At 41.9% G+C, this 25,885-nt stretch overlaps 1 protein-coding gene across 1 annotated transcript in view; it reads left to right on the top strand.

Moving 5' to 3' along the window:
• Positions 1-25,885, top strand: part of LOC140575369 (leucine-rich repeat and fibronectin type III domain-containing protein 1-like protein) — a 244,871-nt gene that overhangs the window by 199,273 nt on the left and 19,713 nt on the right. The window contains exons 3-4 of the mRNA XM_072695666.1: positions 16,370-16,811; positions 17,983-18,914. Of these exons, the coding sequence (XP_072551767.1) occupies positions 16,380-16,811; positions 17,983-18,914 (1,364 nt within the window). The 5' untranslated portion in view covers positions 16,370-16,379. The remainder of the gene's footprint in view (positions 1-16,369; positions 16,812-17,982; positions 18,915-25,885) is intronic.

Below are 25,885 nucleotides of genomic sequence, written 5' to 3'. Positions count from 1 at the left end.
AGGGGTGTCCTCAAACATTTGGATGTGTAGTATATATATATATATATATATATATATATATATATATATATATATATATATATATATACATATGTAAAACCTTGTAGCACATGATGAATAGACCAATAAAAATGCTCCAACATGACTGGAATCAAAGTCTGTTTACACTTGTTTTTATCTGTATTCAGTAACGTTGACAAATGTAGATACAGGTGTTTGTGTGACAGCGTTCATATATCTCAGAGTGATATGTTGCTTACGTGATGACAACGCACTTGGGAAAAGCGGCGAAGGGGATTAAGCGCTCTAGTTGGGCTGGAGCTGGAGCTGTGTTTTCAATGCTCTGATTTATATCACGAAAAAAGGAAACTGCTGACATTCCCAGAAGTAACAATGAAAGTTGTGAGAATAGGCTGAGGTGAGGCATAGTTTGATGTGTGTGACATTGTAATGCTGGGTGAACTAACTAAACGCTCGCAGGTGTAAAATCAATTGGTAGGTTTATTTAGAAGATCCAAAAAGGAGGTGTTAAAACAGGAGGAGATGTGGTAGTCAGGTGATGAATTCTGGAAGTCTAAAGGAGCGACTTGGTCAGTAGGAAACACTGGGAAACCATGACACAAATTAAAGGAGCAGTTCAATACACTTTTTGTAAAATTTAGCAAATGTTTCGCTAGCTCTAAGGTTTGTTTTCCATGCTGGAAGAAATTTGGTGGGGTTTGGGGTTAAGAAGAAGGGGCTGAGAAACGGAAACGGCCAAAAAGGAAAAGATCTGATGAACAAAAGCTGAAGAAAAAGTTTTTGGACCTCCAAACATTGAAAGACATGGAAAGAGAAGAGAATGTTGCTTTTTTCTGCTGGATAGGTGGGTAACGTATTGCTATTATAACTATATATTTTTGATGTTTCAGAAATATGTGAGTATTGTTTTGTTTTGTTTGTGAATGTTTACAATAGATAATCTCAACTGGTTTGCTTAGCAGCAGCAATGATATGCTGCCACATATGTGCTGCCACAGAGGTAGCAATGTTGGATGAGGCTGCTGACTGGTGTGCTATCACTATGGTCGCGATGTTGGATGAGGCAGCTAGCCTGTGTTCTATCATTGAGGTAGGGAGGTTGAATGAGGCCGCTAACCAGTGTTCTATATTGAGGTGGTGATGTTGGGTGAGGCAGCTAACCAATGTTTTATCACTGAGGTAGGGAGGTTGAATGAGGCCTCTAACCAGTGTTCTATCACTGAGGTAGTGCTGTCGGGTGAGGCAGCTAACCAGTGTTCTATCACTTAGGTAGTGATGTCGGGTGAGGCAGCTAACCAGTGTTCTATCACTTAGGTAGTGCAGTCAGGTGAGGCAGCTAACAAGCGTTCTATCATTGAGGTAGTGCTGTCGGGTGAGGCAGCTAACCAGTGTTCTATCACTTAGGTAGTGCTGTTGGGTGAGGCAGCTAACCAGCGTTCTATCACTTAGGTAGTTCTGTCGGGTGAGGCAGCTAACCAGCATTCTATCATTGAGGTAGCGATGTCGGGTGAGGCAGCTAACCAGCATTCTATCATTGAGGTAGTGATGTCGGGTGAGGCAGCTAACCAGTGTTCTATCACTTAGGTAGTGATGTCGGGTGAGGCAGCTAACCAGTGTTCTATCATTGAGGTAGTGATGTCGGGTGAGGCAGCTAACCAGTGTTTTATCACTGAGGTAGGGAGGTTGGGTGAGGCAGCTAACCAGTGTTCTATCATTGAGGTAGCGATGTTGGGTGAGGCAGCTAACCAGCGTTCTATCATTGAGGTAGCGATGTTGGGTGAGGCAGCTAACCAGTGTTTTATCACTGAGGTAGTGATGTCGGGTGAGGCAGCTAACCAGCGTTCTATCACTTAGGTAGTGCTGTCGGGTGAGGCAGCTAACCAGCGTTCTATCACTTAGGTAGGGAGGTTGAATGAGGCCGCTAACTTTGGAAATAACCAAACTCACAAAAGGGGACCCATCCTCCTCTGGTCGGAAATATTAATAAATAGTTATAGTAATAATAATAATAATAATAATAATAGTTCCTTTAATAATAATAACAGCTCCTTTAACTAAACTGATGATTCTTGGACAGTGTTTAAAACAGCTCTACGTAGGTCTGGTGATGAGGATTGACCTGGAGAGTATTTTAAGCTGAAGCATGATTGGCCTTTAATTTCTCCTGTCAAACCTGATTGGTCTTGCTTAGAGTAAATGATGCATTTCAGTCACGCTGTAGGTAGAAGCAGAAAAAAAGGTGTCAGGATGTGGTTTGATGTATTTCTTTTTTTTTTATGCATTTGACAGTAGATGCAGTGTTTGAGTATGATGTGCTGAAATATCACTGAGATGTGTGTGTGTGTGTATGTGTGTGTGGAGGGGGTGTGAAAAAGGGAAAGAGAGAGAGATAGTTATGTGAAACTATATTAAAAATGATAGATTTTTACAGAAAGTGCTTTTTGAATATTCATAGATGCATAAATATGGAAATGTGAAATCTGTGCTAGTAAATGGAGCAGCAGCAGTAGATTTCTTTTGGCCGCACACTATGTGTTATAAAAATACTCATCCAGAAATAACTCAGGCTGCTGTCCACGCCCAAAACACACTCTGTATTGTAAACTAGCTTTATTATGCTAATTGGGATGGATTATAATATGCATAGACAGAGCAATTACAGCACAACACCGTATAATTGATTTGTAACCAACTAAGAGAAGTGCCCCAGCCATAGTGTTTCATTTGTAAGGGTTAGGATGTAATTGCTACTTAAGAAAAGCACAATGGCGGTGGGCAATTATGAACGGACATTTTTCACTCTGCTTAAAAAAGAGTTGATGTCCCTTTGGTCACCCCAAAGAGCGTGAGTTTACAAGTGCTGACTGTTTTGTACGTGAGTCTGTATTTAGGTAATGGTGGATGTTGCTATGGAGTGGTATCAACACACACTGCTGACTGAACCCAGCTGCAGTGTGCTTCCACTTCCACTCACCTTATATTCTGCCTGGATGTTGAAGTTCATGGAAGCACTGGTTTGGGTAATGCATGCAGGTGCAGCCATACTTCAGTTAATACAAGGTTAGGGCTAATTGCTAGGCGTACGCATGTCCAACCCGGCCTTTCTCTGAGCAGCAGCCTGCAATTATTCAGCACTCAAGCGGTCAACGCACGCAACGCCATGACCACAATCCACCCTCCATCCTCTCCCATCAGGCTGCTGTTAACTCTTTAAATGCATGGGTGTTTCTCCAACACTTTATATGCACTTTGAGTTATAAACAACCTAGCATTTCTACACCGATCAGCCATAACATTAATACTTAATATTAATATATCTAATAAAAAAATAAAATAAAAACCCAGCTCAGGTCCATCAAGGCATGGATTCCAAAAAAACACACCGGGGACTCAGCACCAAGACAGCCGTTAGAAGCAGATCCTTCGAAGTGGATGCGAAGTGGAACCTTCATGTATCACACCTGTCACCGGTACTGACAACTGCATTCCAGGAACAGCCCACAAGACCTGCCATGACAATATGGCCCTTGTCAAAGCATTTTTCCTGCTTCCAACACATTAACTTGAAGAACTGGAGGCCTGTGTACAGAACAGACCTCTTGCGGTGCTTCGTGTCAACGACGTAAACCATGTTCTTTTTAAATACACTTCCAACAGTGTGTTATTTATCTTTAGCAGTAGTTTGATTTCATTTAGTTCTTTTGCTTTTGGAAGTATACTCCCAGCTATAGTTGATATTGGTGGCAGTAGAAAGGATTCGGGGAGATCGAGTCCAGAACCACTCTGGGAATGCATGACACCCTACACATCATGTTAACACAATTCTGTGGTTGGTCAAAGTTTGGTCATATTCCTTTTCATTGTTCCTGACTATGTGGAGTCAGATTCTCAGATTCTCCCAGTCACTCTTGTCACCTGATGCTCTGCCTGCAATGTGTTTTGGCTAAAGAGCGAACTGCAAGGAAGCATTAGCAAGTGAGTAAGTGATGAAAATGGGGGTCCTTTTAGACTGGCGTGCACTGAAACAGAAGGTACTTGTAATTTTGGAGAGAAATGTACCTGAACTTTCTGCACGTGACGGAACAGATGGAGTGTTTAGGTGGATAATGTCCTGGAGTATCGCATAAGTGTCTGCCATTAGCTGCTAGTGGCAAGGTAGAGCACACTACATAGGAAACATAGCATTAGGCTTGAGATAAGATATGTCCCTATCTTATACCTAGAACTGTTGTGATGCTCATTGCTATCTTACACCCCGCCAACAGTGTATTTTCATGCCTTCCGCCTGCGCCATTTAAATAGCAACGGAGCTTACGAATATATCTATGCCGGTGGCCATGGTGGTCTCGAAATGAGGTGTGTTCACATACATTTCTGGCGTGTTGCTACATTGGCAATGGAAAACACAGGTGTGCCACTGACTGAAAGCAACCTAGGCAGACGTTAGGACTTTTGTTGCTATCTTGGCAGTGAATTGTCAACACAGGCACGTGTCCAGTGCACGTATACCATCAGGTGTTATGCACACAAGGACACGCAGCAGTGCACAAACCCATAGCACGTGCCATTTGGCCATAGGGCCCCTGGTTTTGAATGCTTAAATGGACTGCCATTAAATCTTATGGCTACCTTTCTGTATAACTAAATGAACAAAAAACAAATGGACGAACACACAGGTAGCAATCTCACGTTATCAAGTGTAGGTTTGTGCTGTTTCAGGCTAGATTTGTTACAGGATGGGTCTGAGGCAGCATTCTCTGCCTTTTGCGGCCCGATACTGATTCAATATCATTACTGATATGCTATACTGTCCCTACAAGAGCAGATATTTTTATTTTTACAGTTGAAAGTCATTTCAGAATGCAGAACTGGTCTTGGGAATGTCTGTCTGCAATGCTGCTGCTACCAAGCAAATCTGGCAAAAGTAAAATACAAAAATCACAAAGCTATATCAGTTCATTTACAAGCTGAAATCAGTTAAACTGTTATTATCATAATATAACTGTTAAATTTGCAAGATTATTACAGTGGGATTCTGAATGACACTGCATAAACATGTTTGTATGATTCCTGTCATACAAAAAATGTATCTACATTTTTGCTGTTTTTTTCACTTTTTGACGTTTAACAGTTTGACACTTGTTCTTTACATTATGTCACAATTTCATGATAAGTGGACCACTAGAAATGCTCCAAATGACTTGCTATACAATCATTTTACATTGATTTCCACTGAAGGTTTGGAAGGTTTTTCTTCCCATGTAAATTTGCCATTCGGGAGATTCAATGTGTTTAAGTGATAGTGCCCGTATGGAGGTCTTTCGCTCTAGTGTAAGACCCTCCATTTTGGTGCTGTTCACAAGATGGAACACGCTACATAGGCAGCCTAGCATCAGGCCTGATTCAAAAGCATCATCAGAAAGCCACTGCATCAGAATTTTTGGAAGGGCTACCTTTCTGAACAACTACATGTCCAAGAAAAAAACACAAATGGTTGACCCCTACAGTCACTGACCTCTGATTGATCTGATTGGGTATTGCACTAGAGATGTCCTAGTGCCTATAGGGTTGCACCTGACAGACATGAGCCGGGCTCCTCAGGGATGGCTGTTCTAGCTTGCAGCGTTCCGGAGGCAGTGAAGAGAGCTCCCCGTGTTCAAATACCACTGCCCTACTTCTCCTGTTTGCTCTGCCGTGACCAGTGCCAAGAGACAACACACACACAAACACTCTCAAACATACAGACAAATAGACATAATGGTCCAGCTCTTCTTTTTTTTCTGAGAGAAGCTCAAGTTCAGTATGAGGTAGGAAACTAATAGGGGTGCGGTTGTGACTGTAGTAACTCTGCAGTGCATTAAAACACACACACACACACACACACACACACTCACACACATGCAGAAGATTCCCTCCAGATCTTTACGCTTTCCTGGAAGAGTAATTGGGATGGGTTTACTACTGCGCTGATTAAAATAGCTTCTCTGTAATGAACAAAACTGTCCCTGTGTTTCGAACTCCTCCATGTTTTGAACTGGCTTATTTGTGACGGTGCAAAAACAGTGCAAATAAGGACCGTTTGGAACCTAAGACCTTGTGTAGGTTATCATGTAAGGTAATTTGAATATAAAAAGAACCCGTAAGAGTGCTTGCAACAGTGTCGTCTACCCTTACGTACACTCTAGTCTCTGTAGTACTGGAAGTCTCTCATTCTGGGTGGATGAAAGCAGAAAAGCGTACTTCTCATCACTGAAGATGGTTCAGACGAGCAGTACTGTAGTGAAGCTCTCCACGGAAGCGGCTCCATCTCATTCATCTTGGCTGATCATGCTCTTTTCAGACATCTGATGTGCCGGTCTCTCTGGTTCTTTGTAAAAATACACACTATCAGCTAGAGATGGCATGATACCGCTTTTTCTTTGCTTTTTTAATACTGATATTGACAGCTTGAGAACTAGTTGCTAACGATACTGATCTTCTTTAAAAACAACTCAGCTTTAAAATGAGTCATTTCTAATTGAGGCACTGCTCTTCAAGGTGCCAAGAATTATTTTAAGTTGTTTTTGATTTATAAGTAATAAGTATGTGACTTTCGTCGGTGCAAATACGCATAGATGTCAACCCTTTTCCAACCCTGTTATTTTAAATGAAGAATGAAATACAGTGATTTTTCTTTTACAATGGGCTTGGAGGAAAAACGGCACCAGCAACGCCTCACAGAACCCACATAAGTTCCCCGGACAAAATAATTTGTCACCTTGCATGTGGAACGTTGCATGTGGAACATTGCTGAAGAATGATCAGGCAATAAATACATGCAGAGTGTGCAACGGTATTCATAGATTAAGAGGAGGAAGAAGTAGCTGAATTTGCAGGTCGATGGAAGCATACGGTCCTGCGGGTCTACCAGCAGTGGCAGGAATCCCAGTCTACATGAAATTCTCTCTTTTATGTCACTCTGCTCCATATGTTATGCAGTTCCATATGGAGTGTTCTTTTAGAAATTGGTTGTGAAGGACATGCGTTGACTTCAAGAAGCAATTCCTGCCTGCAAGCAAGCTGGGAAACATGGTGGTCCCTGTCCGTCAGTTTTCTGTAGACTAGGATTGCAACAGCATCTGTAGGAACCTGAAGTTACTACCACCTTAATCTTGCAGGCGACTAATGTTTTGTCTGGGGAGCTTATTATAGCATACTGTTAACACTGTAACAAAAACACAGCAACTATTCCCAGAGTCTTACCAGATAGTGTAGCTGCTCTCTCATTGTTCCCTCTCAGCACAATGTGTCCCCGAGTTTCCCTGCTTCTTTGAAAAAGTGCTTCTCAGTGTTTTTCTGACTGCGATGTTGAGTTGTAATCTTTAAGCTGACAGGTTTGAACAATGTCTGCAGTGATTTGTTTGAATTGAACTCGACAGCTGGATGAAAACCTGGCTATTTGTATCATCTCTCATGCTCAGCCATGTAACACACCTTCTCTGCAAATCAAACGGAACCAATATTTTTTTAACCCCTCAACACTCCAAGGCTTATTACACATTAAGGCTTTTAGTCAGTAACTACAGGGACGTCTGTACAAACTGGTAGCACACTCTTACCATCACTGCCATGACTATATTAAGGTACCACACCATGGTTATTATATTATGATTATGCTCAGAGCAGTTCAGAACAGTATAGATGGTTTGGTAACTTTTATCAATAATTTATAAATAGTAGGAGGATGGGTCGGGTCTCCCTAGTGAGTCTTGGTTTCCACCCAAGGTTTCTTCCTCTATCTCTGAGGCAGTTTTTCCTTGCCACTGTCGCCATTGACTTGCTCTTTTCATGTCTTTTTGTTATTTATTTTAGTTTTTTCTGTCTTTTACTAATAACTGATTATGGAAAGCTGCTCTGTGACAACAACAGTTGTAAAAAAGCGCTATACAAATAAATATGACTTGACTTGACTTGACTTCTTTGGTCACTAAGGTCATAATAACACTTTGGGCCTACCGCAGGGCCATAGGTCCATAACAAATATGGCCCTTTGCATCTAGATGCTGAGTAATATCATATGTGTGCCTTCAGTCGCAAACTGCTGTTCTAGTTTATAGCACTCTGAGGACAGTGTGTCGCTGTTGTTAACCAGTTGTAGGGTACATGTGTGGAAACTCATCCAACATGATGTGTACACACTACAGACTGGACCAACTACCTCAGAGGGGTGCTATACGACACTAGGTGGAACAAACTGTAACTCTTCTGGATCTTACCCTGGTCTGGTTTTACCACAAATAAATACCTGGCAACTTTATCTCTGGTAAAGGTTGGTGTAGCATGGATTATCTGAGAAGGCAAGCACACCACACCACACCATGAACAGTCCTTGGGCAAGACTTCTAACACTACATTCTCCTACCTGTGTAACATGTAAGTAGCTCTCCACGGAAGCGGCTCCATCTCATTCATCTTGGCTGATCATGCTCTTTTCAGACATATGATGTGCCAGTCTCTCCGGTTCTTTGTAAAAATACACACTATCAGCTAGAGATGGCATGATACCGCTTTTTCTTTGCTTTTTTAATACTGATATTGACAGCTTGAGAACTAGTTGCTAACGATACTGATCTTCTTTAAAAACAACTCAGCTTTTAAATGAGTCATTTCTAATTGAGGCACTGCTTTTCATGGTGCCAAGAATTATTTTAAGTTGTTTTTGATTTATAAGTAATAAGTATGTGACTTTCGTCGGTGCAAATACGCATACCACACCATGAACAGTCCTTGGGCAAGACTCCTAACACTACATTCTCCTACCTGTGTAACATGTAAGTAGCTCTGGATAAGAGCATCTGCCATATGTCGTAATTGTAATGATTTTATTTTATTTTTCAACTAAAAGACTCAAATGCTGCGTCACCCTTACCTCTAACCAAACACCAGCTTTTAAAGACCTTTACTTAAATGCCTGTTTGACTTTTTTCATACGCTGATGTGCCGCATTTCCCCTCCATCCTCCCTGCCTTCTGTCCGGTGGCCCAGGGGGGTTGACTCCGCCCCTGCCTTTTCGTACAGCAGAATTTGACCTGGGTCTGTGACGGAGCCAATGCCAAAGGCTTTAACAAATGTTGTTTATATCCAAGTGTTAATTCTACATCATACTTAAGGTTTCCCTCTCGTACGCTCGCCTCTGGAGTCTTCTGGTAGAAATGAGGTCAAAGCAGCCGTGCCGTTCGCTGGCAGTGTGAGCTTTCGTGCACTGGAGGTCTGCAATGCGAAAGCCTTCATCCTGGCTTCTTCCATTCAAATGTGTGCACGTGACATTTCAGCCCGCCGGTTTAGTGTGTGTCCTTCAACATGTAGCAAAGCTTAAAACGAGCTGAGACTCAGTCCAAGCAGGAATTACTGAGTAGGCAAGCAAGCACAGCACACTACACCGAAAAGAATCCTTGGAAAAGACTCCTAACACTACATTCTGCCATGATCCAAAGGTCCTGGATAAGAGCATCAGACAAATGCGGTAAATGTAATGAGGCCAAAGCAGTCGTGCTGTTTGAAGGCAACGTCAGCTCTTGTGCACTGGAAGTCTGCAGTGCTTTCATTCAAATGAATGCACATGACATGTCAGACTGGCGGTCTACTTCTTGTCCTTCAACATATAGCAGAGCTAAAAGCAAGCAGCACACACAGACATACACACACACACACACACACACACACACACACGGTAAGGTAATTCACACTGCCTGAGACTCAGTCCAAGCAATAATTACTGCACATTTCATTGATTTATCCAAGCAAACGTGTTGAAGGCTGCCTTTTGAAGCCCTGATTTAAAATCCCTGACAGTATAATGAAAAGTAGTGTTGCTTCCTTACAACTCAGACTAAATCAATACAGCTTTTTTAACCAATAAGGCACTTTGCATATCTGCTTTTAAGAATCCGAATGCTGAGTAATATCGTGCGTGTGTGTGTGTACATGTGGTCGAAGCCACTGTTCTAGTTTATAGCACTCTGATTCTTCTCCCAGAATGTCCTCATTATGTACCCTCTGTGCCACTCCATTAACAATTCATATGGAAAACAGCGTAATGCCCCAGTTTCACTTGCGAGTGCGAAAGCGCCTTGCATTGTACATCCTATATACAGACGGTATGTGCTACGCATTGGGCGATCGTATTAAATATTCACGCGTCCGAGGATGCTCTGAGCGTGCTCTCTCTCGGTTTGAAAGGCTTTGCGGCTGGAGAGGGGTTAATTTTTACACACTGTGTCAAACATCCACACACTCGCCTGTGTCCTTTCTGAAATATTAATGCATCCTGTCAATACGCAGAGTGAGAGGGAGATGAAGAGGGGGCGGGGGTTGGGGGTTGGGTTTGATTGACAGAACGGGAATGAAGGGTTTCTTTTCTTCGCCTGAATTTCATTTTTTAACCCGTCTGTTTTGTGCCTCTCTATTGCACTGGCATATTCAGAGCATTAGTTATATTAAAGAGGCCAATTGTGGACTAAATCAAATGGACTGATCATTGAAAAAAATTACGTTCTACTGGATGGGCTATCCTCTTACAGCACTTTGCAATGCAGTGTGGACATAAACAGTGCTAATCACTCACTGAGCAGTTTATTAGGAAGGCCTGTACAACTACTCCGTCATACAATTATCTAATCAGCAAACTATGTGGCAGCAGTGAAATGCATAAAATCAGGCAGATACGGGACAGCAGCTTCAGGTAATGTTCACATCCACCATCAGAATGTGGACAAAATGTGATGTCAGTGATTTTGAGCGTGGCATGATCGTTGGTGTCAGAAGTGGTGGTTACTCAGAGTGTAATATGGTCTAATAAAGAAAACACACCCAGTGAGCAGCAGTTCTTCACACGGAAACATCTTACTGATGAGAGAGGATCAACAGAGAACGATCAGACTGGCTGAAGCTGTCAGAAAGGCTACAGTAACTCAGAGAACCACTCTGTACAACTGTGGCAAGCAGACAAACATTTTAGAATACCCAACACATCCAACCTTGAAGTGGATGGGCTACATATATCTGGTTCCACTTCTGTCAGCCAAGAACAGAAAGCTGAGGCTGCAGTGGGCACAGGCTCACCAAAACTGAATGGTACAACAAGGCACAACGATGGTAGGGTCCAAATTTGGCACCAACAGCATGAATCCATGGGCCCAACTTGCTACATAGCAACTGTCCACGCTGGTGGAGGTGGTGTAATGGTGTTGAGATTGTTTTATTGGCACACTTGGATCTTGTTCATACTAATCAATCATTGCTTAAATTTAAGTATTGCTGCTGATCATGTCCACAAACACTGCCTTTACTAAACTGGACAATGAGTTCACTGTTCTTCAGTGGCTTCCCAGTCAGAGCTGCATCCAGTAGAACACTTTTGGGATGTGGTGGATTCACAGCATGAAAGTGCTCCTGAAAAATTTGCAAGAATTGTGAGATGCAATCTCCACAGGTTAAATGAATCTTTCCTAAATCTTGCGGAATCAATGCCAAGACTTCCCAATGTCAGCATAGTGTTCCTAAAAAATGGCTCGGTCAGTGTACGTAGTAAGTTTTGTATTGGGTTGGATTTAAGATAAAATGCTAACAAGACTCCACTCTGTTTTCTAACATGATTTAATCCAATTTGGTTCCCTTTTTCCGAGCCACTGGAATCTATATCTATAATTTCCATAAACCCCTATAGAAAAACATATGGGATGAAATCCCTTTATGTGTAAACTCTTACATGCATTTTCATGAAGCGCCAATCCCTGATATTAAAAAACTAACATGGCAGATCCCGAGGAGGCGACTGTGCGTAATTCGTCTCCCTTTATCCCTCTTATCCCTGCCCATGCTGGGGTTGACTCACTGCCTCATGCTGGGAGAGAAGATGGCAGGTGTGGAAGGATGGTGGAAGGGAAGTGTTAAGCCACCCGTGCTGGAATAGAAAGAGAGATGAAGCAAGCTGCATGTGTGTTTGTGTGGGTGGGTGTGTATAGTATATATACTGTATATACACTATACACATCAACTTGATTTAAACGTGTAGCATCATTTTTGCCAAGATAAAATTGCCTATATTACATACACAACACAATAATGTCTCTTAGTATAAGGTTTTTTTTTTTTCCAATAGACTGGGATGTAACGGTAAATACATTATTCAGAATGAACAGTTAAAATGTTCTCCACAAACATCAAATACATTTATGAACAGAAGATGCATCCTTAGGTTCCTGTTTCTGAAAGGTAGCAAATAATGCACATTCGTTCAAACCCAATCCAAACCAGATACAACTTCCAGATATACTGAAAATTCCACTCATTGGTGTTTATCTGCATTTGAAAGTTTTACAAAACCTTCCTTTCCTGTCTGATTTTCTTGATTCTGTCTGTTCTCTATCTCATAGCCTCAGTAAATATACTGGCAGAGCTGACTCAAATCTAGAAAGTATTTGGACGCAGCCGGTCCTGCTAAGAAATAAGCAGTTACATTTAGAGTGGTTTAGTATAAAATGCTCCATACTAGTGAAATCTATCAATTCAAAAAGGAATCAGACAATGCAGAACATTAGGCATCTAGGTGGTGAAACTGTCTAAGCGCTAGATTCAATCACCAGTGATGCCACAGCAATCTGTGGCCTAGAGTCCTAGAGACTGTAGCATCAAATATTTGTAACCATATATAAACTTTCTACCTTTTCCCCATAATTTCCTTCCCAATGTAGTCATGTACATAGACTTACACCCATTGTATAATATCAGGGACCGTCTAGAATATTTCTGTTGGGAAATATGAAGATTTTGCAAATTTGCCAGTGTTGAATCAACAATTACAGGTTAAATTTAACACACTCGGTTTTGATTTTACTTTGGCAAACGTTGCCATGAAGAGGTGGCATGGGACTGTATGTTGTGTGTTTGTGTGTGTTTTGTTAATTAATGGAATGGAGGCTGCTGTGATGCAAGACAAATTTCATAGATATTTAAGAAGTCTAAGAGACAAGAGTGTATCATAGAGTGTATGGAGAAGAACGTTAACTGACAAAAAGATAGCAACCAACGTTGGCTGTATAGGTGCCATGGCTGTATATATTTATTTCCTGTTTTTTAGATTAATACGTCCTCGCTTTAATTGGGTGGGTAGATTGACCTTCCCTCTCTGTCGTCACTGCTAGTGTCCACTTATTGATTAGGTCCACTTATTGATTAGGATAGTAAGCATGACAACTGTATTTGCATTGGTTGATATCACCACCACTGTAAAGAAATGCAAGACAACACAACCATACTCAGCATTTGTGTTGGACACAGATGGAATTTGGCCTCTGCCATTAGCCCATCCTTACAGTGAACACACACATACACACTAGTGATCAAACACACACACAGTGACAATGAGCGCTCATGCCCGGAGGGGTGGGCAGCCATAGCTGCGGCGACCAAGGAGTAGAGAGGGTGAAGGGCCTTGCTCAAGCCTGGGTTTGGATCCCACAACCCTGTCAGCAATAGCCCGGTGCTCTAACCTCAGAGCCACCACTGCCCCTACTGCTAATACTGCACTGAAAATCAGTCAGAAATTTTGAATAATGTGTCAAGTTCATTGAAGCACTGTCAATGATCAAAGAAGTGAGCAGCGAGTGTCTGTAAGCTGTAAGCTGTAGTGTCTGGAACCTTGTTGTTGGCAATATTAGCATCTTCTAGCTGCTTTTATAATATTTCATGCTAATAAAGCCACCTTCATTGATATGTGAGACACATCACTCTGCTGCTCTTTCACGCCTTCAGTGGGGAGTGCTCTGCAAATATGTGCTGCTAAAACAGCTGACACGACACTCGCCCTAGTGGAGATGGAGGGGAGGGGGGTGGGGTGAAAGGGGAGAGAGAGGAGGAGGAGAGAGAGCGAGCTAGTCTTCCAGAGAGAGGAGAAAAAGAGTGCTTCCTCTTTGCCCTGCCTTCGTAATTTACTTAGTTAGTTGTCTGGGTAATGTCTCTCTCCCATTCTTTTTCTCTTTCTGTCTCGCTGAAGGCTTGCCATGCCTAAGTGTGTGCGTGTGTGTGTGTGTGTGTGTGGGTAATGTAGAGCTTAAGCCCGTCTGGATGCATCGCAGAACACAACGCCTCTCACCCGAGCACTCATGCGCTCCAAACCCTGCTTTGCCGGCTATATCTCCTTTTGTGTGCAGATATACGCGCAGCTCAACGTTTCCCCCTGCTGGCCAAGCACAGGGTGAAAGCGGCCTGTGCACTCGTGCTCTGTCCTCCTTCCTCTTCCTCCCTCCTCCTCCTCTTCCTCCTCCTCCTCTGCAGATGACAAGCCTCTTTCATCTCTCCACACGCGAAGGCTTCTTGATATTCAGAGAGGGCTCTGCGCTGGGCGCCGAAAATAATTACATTTATGTGCTTTTATGTAAAAGTTATTAAAATGGAAGCCATACGCGCAAACAATAAACAAAAGCTGGGCCCAGATCAGATATTCATTAGCATCCGGCAGCGGGCGATAGCGCAGAAACAGTGATTCATATTCATACAGAAATAAATAAGTAAGTAAGTAAATAAATAAAGAAAGAAAGAAAGAATAAAGGCCTGTGTGCGACGGCCAAGCGGTATCATATAGAAACCTGCAAGGGGCAGAAAGCGAGTGTCACATTTGACGTGGTGGAGGGCAATTAAAACTAGCACACTGCCAGCGGAGATGGGCTACAGCGTGCCACACACACAGACACACACTCCCTCACTCACTTCCTCGCACGCTTGCTCGCTCACACACACCAGTCTTGCTCCCTCTCCCTATCTCTCTGCAGCTCCTGCCTATTCAGTGCTGCAGAAGGCAACGGCAGCATCGTTTTACAGTGCTAGATTACATTAACAGATTCAGAGGCATTTAAATACATTAAAAAGACTAATTCTGCTCTTTTTTATTATACCAAAGCTTAGGAATGAAATAAATGACAGCCACTATCCCGCTATCATGCTCTTTTGCTTGTGGCGCTGGGTAATTTTTTTTAATCCACTGGGTCAAGTATCCATTTTTCTACGTGATTAAGTCATTACGTCCTCTCTGTCGTGGCTGCGGAAAGAGCGAGTCATTAAAGATCACAGGAGCATTTAAGAGCATTATGGAAAAATGCAACAGACTGAATGGTGGTTAGTCACCAATTCAATTATATATTGTAATGAATAACACAGAGGGCCAACATCTGTACATTGTGTCCGAAGGTTGGTGGACACCCATTCATACCAGTGAATGCAATTATGCATTAATGGTTTTTAAATCTTTTCCCAGACGGACATGCCTCTACGACCTTCTCTCAGAAGGCCCTAGGGAGCTCTTTGGATCTCGCTATTAGTTACATCACTCACTGCAACAAACGAATTGTCCGCTATAGCCCATGCCTACCAGGAGCCCACCTGGAACCCACCTAGGCCACGATACACCCAGGTTGGTTGGGTTGCACTTATTGTGCTTCATTTGGAAAAGAATAAATCCAGCAATTAATTAATATATAATATAATTAATTTATTCTTCCTACTCAGTCCATGTAAACATTGGCAACATTAGCAAGATGAGCATTTTTGATCACAAGTATGAGGAAATCTGTCCCGCTGTTCAGCCCTGCGTTCACTCTGGTTCAGTTTACTGTCATTTTATCAGTTGCCTAGTTAACAATGACATATGAAGTTATGCTCTTCAGCTGGAGTTCAACATTTTTAAACTTGTTGGGGTCATGATAAAATGCAGATTTGGTGGAAATGCAGTGGAAATTAACCCACCTGTTCATAGCTCCCCCTAGCACTAGCGATGCTCCCAACACTAGGAAGGTAAGAAGGCTGGCTTTAAATGTATCACATGTCTCACATGTATCAGAGAAGACGTGTAAGCCACAGCATTTTTTTAAACAACCACCAATGCAGCATTGCTAGGCAGCCAACACACTTGGAGGAAAGTGGTGGGGGGGCCAACAGACGTCAAAATAACTTTTAGAGTGATAAGGGAAGAAAGCGCCATCTACCCACCCGACCATCTGACCACTTGTGCTCTCTCAGATTCCGGGCAGTGATGGCAAAGCAGCGTGACTCAGGATTTGAACTCATGACCTCCGGGCCATACTGGAGCCCCTACAAATATTTGATGTGTTTAGTATTACCAACATCTCTCAGGATTGTTCAAATAAAGGTCAAATGTCCTTCAAGGTCAAAAAAGAGGTTTTAATGGGCTAATTTTTTCACATGACTGTATGTGCGCTAAGCTGAAAGAGTGTGCGTATGTGTGTGTGTGTGTGTGTGTGTTCAGCCTGCATGCTAAAGCTTCTCTCCCTCTGTTTCCTCTCTGTCCTGATTGCAGGAGTGCAGCCATGGAGAGAGCTCTGCTGTGCCTGGCTCTGTTCTGGCTGCCCGCGGCCTCCATGCTGTGCCCCAAGCGCTGCACATGTCAGAACCTGCTGCCCTCCTACACCGTCCTATGCGCCAAGACCGGCCTGCTGTTCGTCCCGCCCAACATCGACCGCCAGACGGCTGAGCTGCGCCTCATGGACAACTTCATCACCACGCTGCGCCACCGAGACTTCGCCAACATGAGCAGCCTCATCCACCTCACGCTGTCCCGCAACACCATCAGCCTGATCCTGCCTTACGCCTTTGCTGACCTGCAGGACCTGCACGCCCTGCACCTGGACGCCAACCGGCTGACCACGCTGGACGACACGCACCTGCAAGGCCTGGTCAACCTGCGCCACCTCATCCTGGCCAACAACCAGCTGCACAGCATCTCGGACGGAGCCTTCCAGGTAAGGGGTGGGCAATATGCCAGCATGTTGTTCATATCATGACCAACACCTGAAAAAAATAAAAACAGCTACATACATTTTAAACCTGACCTAGACATAATCAGTCTGCCTGACCTACCTGACCATTTAGCCCAGTTCCAGTTCCTTTAAAATGCTGCAGTCAAACCACTGTGTGTGTGTGTTTAGCAGTACACACTTTGAACTGATAGCTCATGCTTTTGTCAATTACTCATGACTAAATGAGCTATGATTCATACGGCAAAAAATGGCAGAAAATAGACAAGCATTTTACGGAAGAGTGGTTTACATCATTCTTTTCTGACATATTACCTAACTGATGCAATTAACTGCTCTTCTGGGTGCTGTCCGTTGTTGCTGCGCCACATTTACAACAAGCTAAGCTGAATACATACCCAAACTTTTAGTTATGTTTTCAAAGAGTACCGTAAACATAAACATTAGTGGCCTGATTTCAAAGAACAAAAAAGGAGCTTAATTATAACTGATAAATTTGATGATGTTACCAAATAGCATCCAGACCAAAGCCTCGAATTGTAACTCTCAATTCCACCTTTAATAGTGCAGCAGTCATTGTCTGCAATTCAACAGCAGAGCATAACAGCTGCATCATTTAAGGCAGAGTGGAAAGTTTTAGTAAGAGGGCAACATCAGCCTTGGTTTGGTTGCTAACTGGTAACATCAGCTCACTTATCAGTTCAAATAAAGCCCTTTTTTGTTTTATTCACCATAATAAGGTCAATGAACCATCATGAACCATGTTCAAGTAGAGTTCCTCGCAGCTGAGACTCTTGTCGCTCTGCCACAACCAAACCAAGGATCGGGAGTATATAAGGCTTTAAAAGCCAATACCTGATCAATTCTAAATGTCTGAATCTCCCCCCAATCCGATCCATCTGGGTAAATCAAGGTACAGCTGTGTTAGCTTGGTGTAAACATTACATTGAAAGCCATGTTAAAGCACTAATTAACTAAGTGACTTGACTGCAGTGTTTTAAAGGAGCTGGGATATTAAACACACTATAATACACCCGGGGGCAAAATAACCTGACCAATGTGTTTTCAAATCCTATGAAACTAAATTATAATAACTTACTTATATTGTATCATAATGGTAGACAGTTTTTACCATATTACTCACTCTTCCATCCAGGACTTTCTGGAGACTCTAGAGGACCTGGACCTGTCTTATAACAATCTGGCAGACATCCCTTGGGACACCATAGCCCTTCTGGCCAGCGTCAACACTCTAAGCCTGGACCACAATCTCATCGAATTTGTGCCGGAGGGGATTTTCTCCAATCTGCACAAGCTGGCCAGGCTGGACATGACGTCCAACAAGCTGAAGAAGATTCCTCCAGATCCGCTTTTCTTACGGATCCCAGTCTATGCTAAAATGAAGGGGTCACCTCTAACGGCCCTGGTGTTGAGTTTTGGGGGCAACCCGCTGCACTGCAACTGTGAGCTGGTGTGGCTGCGGCGGCTGACCCGCGAGGACGATTTGGAAACATGCGCGTCGCCCAAAGAACTGTCCGGCAAGTACTTCTGGACCATACGCGAGGAGGAGTTTGTGTGTGAGCCACCAATGATCACCCGCCACACCTCCAAGATGTTTGTGATGGAGGGTCAGGAGGTCAGCCTGAGGTGTCGTTCGGTGGGTGACCCTGAGCCCACCACGCACTGGGTCAGCCCTGATGGAAAACTGATCGGAAACACGTCCCGCACCACCGCCTTCGAGAATGGCTCCCTGGATATTTTGACCGCCACGGTCAAGGACTCTGGTGTCTTCACTTGCATAGCCTCCAACGCAGCTGGTGAGGCTACTGCTCCAGTGGAGCTGGTAGTCAACCCCTCGCCCCATTACGACCCCAAACTGGAGCCAGAGCCTGGACCCTCGGACATGCCCACCTCTATCAAGTCCAACAGCAGTGGAGGGGGCCAGCCTCGGGCCGAGCACCGGGTCAGCGTGACTGAAATAACGTCCACATCAGCCATCGTTCGCTGGCCATCGCAAAGCCATATTCCTGGAGTTCGCATGTACCAGATTCAGTACAACAGCTCCACAGATGAAATCCTCATTTACAGGTGAGTGCTGATGTTTTTTTTTTTTTGCTAATTATATTTGTATATTGCGAAGGAAAAATATAAATATGAAAATATATTTTTATAATAAGGACAGGCAGTGTCAATACACTTTTTGACGAAAGCTTTTTGAGTACTCCCCCTAGTGGAGAATCTTCAACCTGCTAAATATGAGTGAGTTTGATAGCTAGTTACTTAGTTACTTAAGGCTCATTTAGTGAAATACGGATGCGGATACAGACGAAGCCTTCTGTCTGTACTCTGTGTTCATTTTGTGTATTTGTGTGCATTCTGTAAAGGCTTACGAATACGAATGGAAGGAAGAAGTAATGATGGAACTAATGGAGGTAGTGTAGCCAGTGGTTCAAGTGAGACATGACTACTAGCATATGGACACAATGAAGAAAAACCTTTTTTACACTGTTTACAGCGATTTACACCTGTTTCTTATGTTTCTTTCGCCATCAGCATGTTGTCAGAACCATTTGACTCTGAACTTCCCTCTAGTGGACATATTGCTTAACATCAATGCTAACGTAAAGGAGGCATGGAATACATGGGCAGTGACGGTTACACTGTTTGAAACGGTCATTTTCATTTTTGTATAAAGGAGTCAGTTCAGGCCAAGTTCATGAGGTGATTTACATCTAATCAACAAAAGTATATGCTAGTGATAATATTGATACTGATAATATACTAAATCTTCCAAATTCCATTCAGTTTTGTCAGTTTGACTGTTTTAGGTGATACATTTTATTGATTTTTCTTGCATTTCTTTGCATTGTGTTTCATTATCTTATTATTTTATTTTATAACCCATGCCACACATAAAAAGCATCTCTCTCCGAGCAGAACCAGTATACCACTCGGTGTTCCAAACCCTAGATATCATTCTTAAATCAGCTACAAAAAAAAAATACAAAATCAAAACACAAGGCTTAATTCTGGTCCTTTTCCTACTGCACATTTTCTACTAATAACCTACTATTTTATTATGTATCCTCCTATAATAAAATATTATATTTGGAAAGCTATCAAACCCACACAGATTATCTGTTTAAAATGTTGTTTACATTATGGGATATACATATTAGGCAGCAAGTGAACAGAAAGTTCTTGAGTTTAATGTGTTGGAAACAGGCGTATGAAGGGCCAAACTGTGATGGCTAGACAACTCAGACAGAGCATCTCCAAAACATCAGACAGGTCTTGTGGGGTTATGTTTCCAGTATGCAGTGGTCAGTACCTACCAAAAGTGCTCCAAGGAAGGACAACCAGTCAATCAATGAAGGACCACCTCTCAAAGTGTAGAAGTTGCTGCGGGATTTGCTGCTAAGGTCTTGGTGCCAGATACCACAGGCCACCTTCAGAGGTCTTGTGAAATCCATGCCTTGAGAAGATGTTGATAAATTAAAACTTTCCTTATAATTGGCATTCTGTTTCAAATAGGATCTTACACATAAAAGCACTGACTGAAATGTCAAATTTCCATAAAAAAGTAAATATAGATATGGCTGGTCTAAAATCCAGCAGAAAAGCTGTGCAGATTATACCCTCATTTACATATGAATACTGAAGGCTTTTTGCTTTCATACACCACCGTCCAAAAATATACAATCATTACACATAATTAATGAATTAATTAATAACACATCATGTAGATTTGAATATTATAGACTCAACACAACAATTACTGCCAGGCGAAGTGAATAACACTGATTATCTGGTTCCAGTGCCACTTGTCGAGGGGTGACTATATTAGGCAGCGAGTAAACAGTCAGATATTGAAAGCGATGGATTATAAGCAGAAAAAATAGGCATCCGAGGCACTTTGATAAAGATCAAACTGTGATGGCTAGACGACTGGGTCAGAATATCTCCAAAACATCAGGCAGGGCATGTGAGGTGATGCCCATATGCAGGCAACAGTGCCAATGCTGTCTAAGGCTCACTGATGCTCATGGAGGTGATAATGCTAACATTTTGGTGCAAGTGACCACACGCTGTTTTGGTGGCACAAAGGGATCTTGCACAATATATACAGCAGCCAGAGTTAATGTTATGGGTGGTCGGTATATTTTGGTATGGTATGATTTTGAAGTTATCTTCCTCAAGATATGATAAATGGTATTAAATGATTATGACAGATTGTGGATATTAATTTTTAATGTAGTTTGTCAGTTAATAAAGACTGTAACATAGACTTTAACATCTCTGATGATCACTCAGGATATTAACTATTACTGCTTTTGACAGATGACACTAAATAGTCTACATGAAACAGACTTAAATATACATCTTTATAAGAAACAAATATAGATATTACGCTTCAGCAAATGATGCAAGTTTAATGCAGTTTAATAAACAGTTTTTGAGAGTAAAATAGATTTTCATGAAATTATTCATTAAGGCTTGTTATTTCAAACATTAACCAGTGGAAGATATTTCATTATTTAACCATGTTTGTGTTCTTCTTTTAATCCGTTCAAAGACTTTTTTATGGCTTTTTGCTTGATCAAATAATCCCAATTAGACATTTATCTTGGCCTTGTACTTTTCTCCGAGTGTCTTTAGTAAGATGTGCTTTCGGAGCTCTGTGAGAGAGGCCTAATGAATAACGTATTACTTTGTTTTATGGAATTAGGATCCAAAACACAAATCGGCGGATGAAAGAGACACATCCGCTGCAGTTCAGGGGAAAAAAAAATATTATGAGATATTATGAGAAAGAAAGACATTTTGTTAATTAATGTTAGTCATGTCAAATGAAGAAGAAAAAGAAGAAGAAATTGACTATGACTGAATAGTTGAATAAAACTTCCTTTCCTAGATGCTTCCACTGATTTTGACTTATCTGTACACCATGAGCTCACTTAATGTTAGACATGCTAGAATATTCAGTAAATCTATACCCTGAAAAATACCATCACTGCAATCCCCCACTCTACTGTTACACTGTCATCTTTAGCTTTGTTAGATGCTTTATCAGCTGTTTTAATGTGTTTTAAGTCAGTGCATCTTAATATGTTAATATTTGCAGTGCTATCTTTCCCATACTCCATATCCATGGAAAACCAAGGTTTCAACCCACTCCTGAAAAATATATAGAAAAAACCTGATGTCCATAAAGACAGCCAACACACGATTATAAAGTGGATTAAGTGTTGTGCCATTATGCAAAATTCCATTAGGAAAGAAGCATTAACACCCCAATGCTATTAAAAACAGCCAGAGTACTAAATGTATGTACATGTATTATTGTATACATGTAGTGCAGTCTAATGATAATACAACATCAACAGCAACTACGAGAATGACAATGAGAAGACGAAGAAGAAGAATGGAGAAGTTGGAGAAGATCAAAAAGAACAAGAACACGAAAAATGAGAAGAAGAGGAAAGAGAAGTTGGAAAAGATCAAGAGGAATAAGAACAATAGGAAGAATGAACAGAATATGAAGACAGGAGAAGGTGGAGAAGATCAGAAAGAATAAGAACAAGAAGAAGAGCGAGAAGCGAGAAATGAGAAGAATGAGAATAAGATGAATGAGAAGATGAAATATGAAAAGTATCATCAAGCAATTATGGTTTAGAATTCTATATACTATATAAAATATACACAGTCATATCAGAATATTATGGTCATCTTCCTAATATTGGGAATAACCAACCTTGGCTTCGAAGACACTAACTAAACATCGCTTGGAATGTATTTGGTGATGGAAGGTGTTAATTATAGAGGTTAACTGGTCCTCTGTGGCACATCGTATTCTCTGTATCACTCACCAGTTGTCGTTCCTCTCTGGCATCAGTGACCCGTGGGGCACCAGTAGTATGCAGTTGGAAGAGATGAGACTAGGCCAATCTCAGTGCATCTTCACTATGTCGTCTCTAGAACATCCCCCAAAGTTTCGCCCAGGACCCTACCCTCATACCTTTTGGACATCAGTCAAATCGTGTCTTTTGACCATGAAGATTGATTTGCACTCTGCTACAACTGACTGGTGTGCTTGCTTATTTATACATGCAGCAAACCAGCAAGTACAGTTACATTGTGACAACATTGTGACAATGTTGTGACAAACCATTGTTTTGATGCAGACAATGTTGAAATGCAAATGTTCTGGATGTGCTCTATTGTGAGTCCGTTTGTAATTTTGAAAAGTTTGGTCTTATGACCAAAAGGCAATGTTATGACCTAATGATGAGGTTGTGGCAACTTTTGGACAACTTTGTAAGAAAGTAGACAATGTTTTGACAATGTCGTGTGTTTGCTGGGAAACCCACAGATGCCCATGTCAGTAAAAAAAAAAAAAACAGGGATGGTCATAATATTCTGATATGACTGTGTAAATATATATGGATCACCATTTCTAATTTCTGAATTAGTTATTACTAGCCATGCTAATATCAGGTGATATCTACTACAGACTCATGCTTACGGGCCAATAACTCAGACCAATAAATGCAGCACATTTTCTGATGATCTGGAAGCCATTCATTTGGATGGCGTATTTAGCTCATTCCTCCTTTCCAGCATATCATCAGAGCTCATCAGACTATAATGGCTTTCCACACAAATAGCTTTCTGAAGCCGCTATTCTTCTACTTGATTAATGAATTGATTCGGCATTTTGTTTGCAGCAACAAGATTAGGAGAATAGGCCTGTTGTTTGGCTTTCTGCTGTATCCTATTCAGTTTAGGCTAAAACATTGAAATTGTGTTGATCAATACAAATGACCTTAGATGGCGGCCAGCCACAGAGAGTTGGAACAATATGATGAAAAGCAGGGTTGGAAGCGCAGTGATCCGGCAGATATCTTTCTATATGAGAATGAAAGGAGCGCTCCCAACGGAACCATTAGTTTTGAGCTACCTCCGTCCGAGGACAATCGCACTGCACGAGAACGGCGGCGTCTAAAGCCTCGCCATTTACATACAGATAAAAGGCAGGCCATGTTTGCAGCTACTGCTGCCTGATGTTCGGCAGCCGAAATCTGTACGGGGTGATTGCAAGACTGAAGGTTCTCAGGGCTTTCCTTTTCTTAAGCAGATCTCATGTGAAGCTGCTCATTATTCTTAAGCTACACACTGTGGAAGAAAATAACACAGGCAATAACTTCACTGTTTACCCCTCGTTCCTTAAAGGTTACGGCCAGCTGTGATTTACGTTGACTTCAAAACAAGAACACAGGGAACCGATAGTTCATCCTTGCCCATTAGCCTTTAGGTCTTTTTCCAGATGGCTTGAATTCCCAATACCTTATTGCGTCTCACTCTTGTTGTTGAGATTACCGTCATACTGTCGTTTTCCTCTTTTAATATTCAGTCACGGCCTTTCCATCACCAACTCCTCACTAAAGGGGTCTGTAAGGGCGTAATTAATTTCTGCCACATCCCCACGGACAGATTAAGAGCATAAAAAGATACATACCAAAAGCAATTTGCTGTTAATTATGCAAAAAGCAAAAGGGAGTCCTTTGGTTTACGACGGTTAGAAAGTAATCAAAACGCCTTTCGGAATCAATTAAGTATACATGCACTAGACTCCCAGTAGACACCCAGAGAGATGGGGAGAGAATAACTCGGAGCTAGAGGTGGGGGGGTTACGAACAAGAATTGAGGAAAGACCTGGAGGGGAAAAAGCTTGGGTTCGTGAAGTGTGACCTTGAGGAAAAGTGAATAGTTAAGGCAAAGTCAGACAAAGGTTGAGGTTGGACAGGGTGGGAAGCCGCAAGACTGAGCTGCAGAATAAGAAGCAGCTAGGATGAAAAGTGCCAAAGGCTCAGGTAGACTCAAACCTTTAAAGAGATAACATGGCAAAAAATCGAATTTACACATTTTCTCAGTATGTATTGATCAGCCAAGACATTGGATGTAGCAAAGAAGTTTGCGAACAAAATAAAAAGGTTTCAAGATGGCTTCAACTACTGTCTTAAAAAACAACAAACAAGGTTTTATAAAGTGTCAAAAAGAAGGTTTTATAAAGTGTTAACCAATTAGATCCAATTTCAGCCCACATTTTATCTCTCATAACTACAATACTGTCATTATTAACATCAGTTTAGGCCCCAAACTAGAACCCTGTGGGACCTTCACCAAATAGGCTAAACCAAAAGGTAACCAAAGAATTCACAGTAGTGTATGCAGCTGAATTAATCTCATAAGGTCTGAAGGATAAGTTCCTGTCCATTTTGATCCACTATTCTATGAGGTTGGTATGCATGTCAACTACTGCCAACTACTGTGCTATTTCAGCATTTTACCTCCTGTTCCAGACTAAGAATTGGCTTTGAGGTCTACTGTACCTTAATGTCTGTTGAAGCAGTCACACACTATGGAAGAATGGACTAACATGAATAGGAACTCTGTTAGAGACTGGTGTAATCCTTACCTGACAGAACTGACACGGTTACATTTAAATTGACATTGAAGGCATGTCGCAGATGCTCTTATCCAGGGTGGCTTAAATAAGTGCTAAGTTGTCCACTCTAGCTTCTGTGACTTGGCTAGAGTCCAATATATACCTAAATACAAAAGTCAGGACTGATACCTAAATGCAGAAATACACAATACCTAACATCTAGATCCATCTAGAGTTACCTGATTCCCAAGATATATACATGTAAAACACCTGAGTGCAAGATTAGTGCACCAATTAATTGATTTATTAACCAATTAATTAATGAACTTGAATGTGCTTGAATAAGGTAGGTTACTCTTCAGTTTCTGGACACCCAGGGAAAATTCATTCCAGCATCTTGGTACAGGAGCAGAAGAAGGTTTAGATGCTTGTCTTCTATACGACTTGAAGGATGGTGGCTCAAGCCAAGCCATACTTGAAGCTAGAAGGGCTCTTAGTACAAATATTTTTCTGATGATTGCCATGAAGTGACATTGCTAAACTTCTGGATCGGTTGCAAGGGCCTGATAGCACTCATAGGAAGACGAGAGTCAGGCAAGAGTTGCAGTAG

Source organism: Salminus brasiliensis, chromosome 13, assembly GCF_030463535.1.
Source record: "Salminus brasiliensis chromosome 13, fSalBra1.hap2, whole genome shotgun sequence".
In the NCBI taxonomy this organism is placed as follows: domain Eukaryota; kingdom Metazoa; phylum Chordata; class Actinopteri; order Characiformes; family Bryconidae; genus Salminus; species Salminus brasiliensis.
This window is presented reverse-complemented; position numbering and strand designations above follow the sequence as displayed.